The sequence below is a fragment of the Micropterus dolomieu genome, linkage group LG07 (genome assembly GCF_021292245.1).
Source record: "Micropterus dolomieu isolate WLL.071019.BEF.003 ecotype Adirondacks linkage group LG07, ASM2129224v1, whole genome shotgun sequence".
Classification (NCBI taxonomy): Eukaryota; Metazoa; Chordata; class Actinopteri; order Centrarchiformes; family Centrarchidae; genus Micropterus; species Micropterus dolomieu.
Window position 1 is genome coordinate 28807665 of NC_060156.1, and position 7556 is coordinate 28815220.

General features: G+C 39.1%; 1 protein-coding gene across 1 annotated transcript in view; it reads left to right on the forward strand.

Moving 5' to 3' along the window:
* The window catches only part of LOC123973337 (inactive dipeptidyl peptidase 10-like), a 63858-nt gene extending 60021 nt beyond the window's left edge, over positions 1-3837 (forward strand). The window contains exons 25-26 of the mRNA XM_046053275.1: positions 272-345; positions 1994-3837. Of these exons, the coding sequence (XP_045909231.1) occupies positions 272-345; positions 1994-2116 (197 nt within the window). The 3' untranslated portion in view covers positions 2117-3837. The remainder of the gene's footprint in view (positions 1-271; positions 346-1993) is intronic.
* Positions 3838-7556: the final 3719 nt, after the last annotated feature.

Here is a 7556-nt window from a genome sequence, read left to right on the forward strand (position 1 = left end):
CAGGTACTGACAATAAAGCAGATACGTAGATACATTATAGGGTTTATTGACAGGCTAAATGTTAAAAACTCCAGTATTGGTCTTGAGTCTGGTCTGCAGAGTTATTTTTTGACAGTTACTGTTTGAAGTAAAAATGTTCTCATACTTGACCCCACCTGGTCCTGTCTCCACTACATCACTCGTCCATACAAAACTGTGGAAGTGCATGGACAGAGTAGCTGTTGTGTCAGGCTTTGATGAATTTTCATTTGAATTATCTGTTCTTTTCCAGCTACTGTTCATTTCCAGCATTCCGCTGAGCTGGTTAAGCTGCTGTCTGCGTCAAATGCTAACTACACTCTCCAGGTGACTGCTGCCATTGACAATTCATTCCATTTAACTAAAAAGGGGAGACCTTGCTGATGTGTTTATGGGCTAAACAAGCAACCTTCTTTGTCTGATGGTTTAAAAAGTAACAAGGTGAAAAAATCCTGACTGGGGCCTGAAAGCACTTTTGATCAGTTCCATCCCAAATGTGTGCATGTCAGGAAGCACAGAGAAAGCCTGGTCAGGTTTGTGATCTTGTTTTCTTGCTGTTGGATCAGATATTTCCTGATTTTGTACAGAAATAGTTCAATTATATTTAGGCAAAGTGATTTTTTTAGCTGCAGACAACACTTAACATTTGAGAAGTGTGTACAAGTTTTTGATTTTCAAAGTAAGGTATGATAATAGTGTGTTTTTATGGTATTGGAAACATTTCAAATGATATCACGCAAAAAAGGATTGTGCTGGTGAGATCGAAAAATAAAACTAAATAGGCTTCTAAAATCATCTCACAGAGGGGGAAAAGATTCCATGCTGGAAACCATGTTTTTGCTGACCTCCTTTGGTTGAAGTAGTCACCTTCCTGCTTTGCCATAGTTGCACACTGCCGGCGTGTTTACAGGTGCAACAGAGCACACTAGTGACCACACTTAACTGTGAGGCTGAAAGGCACTTGAAACTTTCAACTGGTATTTTTCTCTCACAGAAGTAGAAAGAGACTGTTTTCAAATGCCTAAAAAACAATTTCGATTGCATGTCCAAGTCCTCTGGCTGCCGTGTGAGTTATGTATCTTGTTTGTCAGAACTAAAAGCAAAAGTAGTGTGGTATTGTTATAGAGACACAAAACATCTGAGGAGAGTAAAGTGGGTCAGTAAAGCATGTGATACAGGAAACCATGGTCATTACCCAGCAAATGCTTGCAGCCACCATAGCAAAACAGTGAATAGTTGTTTTTACACTTTGTTCTTTTTATACAGATTAATAAACAAGCAAAATATAATGTGTTAATTAGTGAGTGTAACCTTTGGACAGAGCTAGGCTGGATGTTTCCAGTCATTGTGCTAAGCTAAACTAATTAGCTGCTGGCTCCAACAGTTCATCTCATTTATCTCTTGGCAAGGAAGTGAAGAAGCATATTTCCTAAAAAGTCCCCCTATTCCTTTAAGTTGGAATTATATTTAGTACTTGTGACGCTGGGGCCTCTAATTGTGCAACGGTTTTGTCTGACATTGAGTTTTTTTTTTTATTTACACACAAGAAAACAAAGGTTACACTAAAACAGGCCAAAATACAAAATGAAACCTGTGCATCATCAGAGAATTCTTGGAATTAGACTGAGCTCCTCTGCAGACCTCATTCCATTCCTCTTTTGTTATCTCATAAAATAAAGTGACATTTTTTTGTTTTTGTTGAGCGATATCTCTTGCATTTATCCCAGAAGGAGTCATAGAAGCCATAACTGCCCCTCTCAACTGGACAGATCTCCACCAACGTATATATTTGGGGGAGATATCTGAGTTAATACCTGCATATGACTCTGACATTATCATTATAAAGATCAGCTCCTTTATCAATCCTACTCCAATGTTAAAAAAAACATGATATTTAGAAAGTAAGCACGTTTTAAATAATTAAAAACAGAAGGTTAAATAAATAACACTTTGTTTTCTGTTCCCTGCTGCTTAGATTTTCCCAGATGAAGGACACAATATTGCCTCTGCCAAGAGCCAACACTACATGCTAAACTCAGTGCTCACCTTCTTCAGGCGCTGCTTTGAGGTGGAGCAGGCATCTAAAGAAGATGACTAGCTCGTGGAACCTCCTGCTGTGAGACGGTTTTGTGAAGAATGAAGAGTGTAGCAAGTGCTGTCATGAGCTAACAAAGAGAAGCTGTGTTTTCCTGAAGGGCTGCTATCTGTAGAAGCACTCCGAGAGCATTAGTGAGAATCTACATACCCACAGCATGTCAGATAGGTAGCATTACATTTACTAGGACCAGTGTGCTGATTCTGGGGTTGTGATGACTATGTTGTTGAACTGAAAAGATTGAAGGTTGTATTGTTACTGTATTCTAATGCTTAAGTTTATAAAGGCTATGGATTGTTTGTAATGTTTGTAATCACACTGAGCACAAATGTCAGGGAATTAAAGATACTTGTATTTTTCCTTTTTAGATTATACATTTTGTTGACTGCTACTGTGAATATTTCTATTTACTGCAAACAAAACACTTTAACTGAATACCAAAATTTGAGAGATCATATCACAAAACATTTTTGCTGGTGCCTTTACCTCATTATAGTAGTCACTATTTTCCAAACTTAGAGCCAACACAGTGTTGATAGACTTACTGCAATGTCCGATTAGATAATGAAGATTAAACTTTGTAGGCACTGGATTGCCTGACGGAGTATCTGCATCCTCATATGATTGATTGATTCTTCTTCAGCTATAAGACTAAAAATCACTTGCCATGTGGCGGTTTTAATCACATTCAGGTAACCATTATGTGAAACGTTGGCCCCATTCAGACTGGATTTATGTCTCTGGGGTAGATGGGTTGATTTTAACTTCAGTCAGTGATTTAAATCTGTCTTGGAATTAGCTATTAGCAGTTCCTGTTCCTGAGGCCGACTCATGGAATTACAGACACTCAGTGAATTACTTTGAAACCGTAGAAAACTGAAAACTGTAATGATTCTCAGGAAAGTTCTGAAGTATCTTTTTACTATGATCCCTGAGGGGATTCATGGCCGTTTATCCGTGATGGACAGAGTTATGAGATTTTCGAATAAAATTTATTTCCCGCAGTATATTTGCCTCCCCTCCAACTCTCCCATGCTCTCCTGGGGACGCTGTTGGACCTTTAGGGCATTTATGTAGAACAGAGCATTGTGTTCTTTTTTCTTGTTATATTTTTCTTTTATTTTCTGTTGTATTTTTTTAATTAGGAACTCTCTAGCTGTAACAATATTGCATTATCTAATTTGGGGTACTTTCTGGATTTAATGAAAATTCATCACACTACAGAATATTAGATTTATAGCAATCAGAATTTTTTTTTTCCAGAGCAATATGATGATACATTTAGTCTTTTATCGAGACTTTAAAGAAACTATGTTGAAGGAATACTGATTGGTATCATGTGGTACCTTTTCTGATTACATAAGAAACAATAACACTTATTCTTTTGAATATTTATGTAAAAATTGATTCTTCACTATCACATGTAGCATTTAACATCCCAAAAAGTGTTTCAAATGGGAGAAAGAAGAGCAAGTCAAATAATAATAGCGGTCTATTCTGTACAGTGTGCTTTGTCTATAATCAGACTCCTGTAAAACTGTATGTTCCCCATATCCCTCCTTGAATACGATGTAGCAAACCAGATTATTCTCTGACCTTGATCCTGTGCTGCTTGCACTTCTGCACTACACCTGATTCCTTCATATATACTGTAGTTATTATGTTGACAGTAGGCGTTTGTCTACCAGTTAAAATGTATATGCTGAAATAAATTGTTAAAAAGACATCATTGCATCATTGTTTGCTGTTGGGCTTAGAGGATGAACCAAAAAAATGAGAATTTGTTTAGAGCCATATCTGATACAACATATTATTACTAAAAGGCTGATGGTGCACCAGTGACATACAATGTTTAGAGCTAGCAGCAGTGATAGACTACCTTGCAGTTGCTTTCAAGCTAAAGCCAATTTCTGCTGAAAACAAGACTTAGGAAAGATGTTCACAGTCACTGCACCCATCTGTTGTTTGCAAAAAGTAGTTCCAGCCCCCCAACATCATAACAGATCATATTACATCTATCTGTCAGTACAGTTTTAACAAAGCTAAGCCAGCTGCTTCCAGCCTTTATTTGTTCCCAACAACTTGGAACTCAAAAATGTCTGACCTACTACTAGAAAAAGTTCAATGGAACACCACTCAAAGTTGTGATCTTGAGGCACATCCATTATCCTGAAGAAGCAGTTGTCTGGCGTCACCCAACAATGGCAACACCCATGGAAGTCACACTTACTCACTCATCGTCAACCGCTTATCCTGTATACAGGGGCGCGGGGGGCTCGAGCCAATCCCAGCTGTCGTTGGATGAAAGTAGGGGTTCACCCTGGATAGGTCGCCAGTCCATCGGTACTGTAAACAATCTCTGAAGGTCATCTTCTCTGCACAAAAGTTATTCAGAAAAACGTTAAAAATGCCAACAATGTAAAAACATTAGGAAATGTACATTTACTGACTTTTGCAGATTACAAATGTTTAGATAACAATTGTTTACTTTGCTCGTTTTCATTAAAACGGCTATATTTTTACTCCAAGAGCACTGCTGAGAGTTCAGCTGAGCATAGACTTGGCAAAGAAACATCAGTCTGTCACAGTCAGCCATGTTTTTTTATTTACATTTGTCGGCAGCATAAGCTAAGCTAAGCACATCCTGACTCCATCTCTCTACTTAACACACACACACTAGATTGATATCAATGTTCTGATCTCACTTACAGAAAGAAAGCAAATGAGTATATTTCCCCAAATGTTGAACTACCATATTCTGCATTGAAGTGTGACAGTGTATCTGTCCTGCCGGGAACTGAGTACAAATGGGGAAGTCTCTCACTCAGCTGTTTTTTTAAATTCAATTACACAACATCATGTCCCAGGACCGCTTGGCTCCTTCTTTATGTATTTACTATAAGAAAGTTGTTCTCCCATGAATGGTCCTATCCAAAGTTTACATAATGACTACAAAGTTAACATTTGTTTGACATTTTAGCTGCCAGACAAAGAAAATATGAACATATATTAAACAAAAGATCAGTTCTGGCTTAGTGGAAATAACAACATTAGCTTACAGAATCTGATCAGTTAATGACTAGTTTAACATCTGGCAAAGGCACAACAGTTGAAAAAATGGCCTTTTGGTTAACACCAGCACATTTAGTGTTGATGAATGTGCATTGTCCTTGTAAAAATAAATCACTGAACCACCCACAGTCAGCCACATGGCTGGCTGTAAAGTTCAGTACCAAACTTCAAGATGAGAAAACACCAGCTGAGACAAACAATGTCACCAAACTAAATGGAAATTTGAGTCTAGACTAACTCATTCTGCTGATGAAGACCATGTGATTTGATTGGAAGTTTCAGAGCTGCTTACTAAATTGACATTGTGGTGAGATTGTTTCCTCAAACTTCAATATGTCAGGAAACTATTCACGTCAGACATACTGACAACCAGGCAGACAGTGATGACTGCTGACAAGCAGATTGCCTTCTTGCTAGTGCTTGGACCATGGCGTGCAAATTTGCAAACATTTCTTATGGCATTCACACATAACTGAGCACCGCTGTGGCTTGATGAAGACAAACACATCCACACAGGTGTGAGTTATTCTGCCTGATTCAACCCTCTTCTCCGGTTCAGACTGAGCAGAGAGAAGAGCCAGTGAACTAAGCATTATATGTACCCACCCATAAAGAAGAGGTCTAATCAGCCAAAATAACTGATAGTAAACTTGCACATGTACAAGGCCTATACACTCAGCGAAAGAGTCAATTTCAGTCACTCTTACTGTGCATTCAAATAAAGTTGCCAACCAGACAATCACACTTTTACACACAGTGTAATGATTTTACCTGTCGGTAGTTACTGTGTTTGTTGTTTTTCCACTGCATCAGAGACCTGTACCACCAAGCAGTGGCCTGTACTACGAAGCAAGGTAACTGGCTTATCCGGGTAACTTCAGGAGTAACTTCGTGACATGACAGATTGACTATTTTATGTGTCCAAAAAAAAAAAAAGCCAGGGTAGGGGTTAATAAACTGAGAGAAAAAAATCCCAGATGAAAGTGTCAAATTTGCAAGAACAAAAATTGGACATTCCCTGAAATTAAGGTCACAAACTTCTAAATCACTCTGTTTTTTTCTTCTGAATACTCCCAATCCACGGCAAAGTCTCTAAGGTGTATGATAAAATAGTGATTGTGGGCTAAACTCACCGCTAAATCCGATTGTGAAGTCTAAAGTCTCATAAATGTGTGGCTATAATGTCAGAGAATATTCAAGTTTTTTACTCGTAAAATACATGCAATAAGAACACTGGGAAGATAATTAGGCTACAAATTAACTCAATGCGATGCCAACAAGCCTCTCTGGCTTTGTCGGCCGCTGTTAGAGTTGGCCATTAACGTGTCTTTAAACTCCTCCTCCATATACGGAGCATGCGCCGTTGTGAAAAACTCTGCCTGCCCCTTTTATGCGAACACGCACCAACTCCAATTAAGTAAACACGGGGTTAACATGGACTCAACTGATCGCCATGGTAACTTCCAGAGCAGGTTATGTTCCAGATAAGAGATCAACTCTATGAATTATAAGCTGCTTTTATGTTTGCTGCGGTGATACGCAGAAACTCTTATAATATCATCCTACAGAGACAGGTTTTTACAGTAGGCTAATCTTCTTGCTGCTTTGAAATATGTTACATTTTTTATTTCCTCCCAGATACACAGCCGAGCTGAAAGAATAAGGCTGATATTTTCATACAGTTCATAAGAACACATCAAATCAACGCATTATCATAGACTACGCCTGTTCATTTAGGCATTCACACTGTAGGCGAATTTCTGTCTCCCTGCATGTATCAGCTGCAGCCGTGCTACTTAGACTAGTCCTATGTCGTATTTCTGTAGTGTTACAGTTTGCTCGTTTGTAAAATATGACACTGATGCCAGTGTGCCAGTGGACTTGTCCATGTCTGTGATTGGTCATCTGCTGCTAACTCCACCTCTTTTATGTGAACGCGCTCACGGCTGGATTGGGAAGCCCTGGGTCGAGTTACTGACCGCGATTGTTAGGGTTAGTTAAGCCAGATAAAAGATATCCCGGGTATGTTGAACTCGCTTCGTGGTACAGGCCCCTGGAGAACTGAACTTGAGCCCAAGTATTGTAAGTATTTAATTTGGAATTTGGAAAAGTATTGTCCAGTTATTCCTGCTAGTCTACTGATACTTTAACTATTTAGAACAGTTTCTTGGCACGATGTAGTGACTTCCTGGCGTCTCCACTGGTAAATTTAAGTCCCATTTTGTCTAGACTGGATCTTTAAGAGCAGATTTAAGTCCAAGCTTGGCCAACATGGCTCCTATTCTGACTCTCTTTCCTCTACTCTGAGCGATCACCACACCCACAATGGCGCCTGGTCCGGTTGTGTGGGCCGGGTGGATCCTGGTCCGCT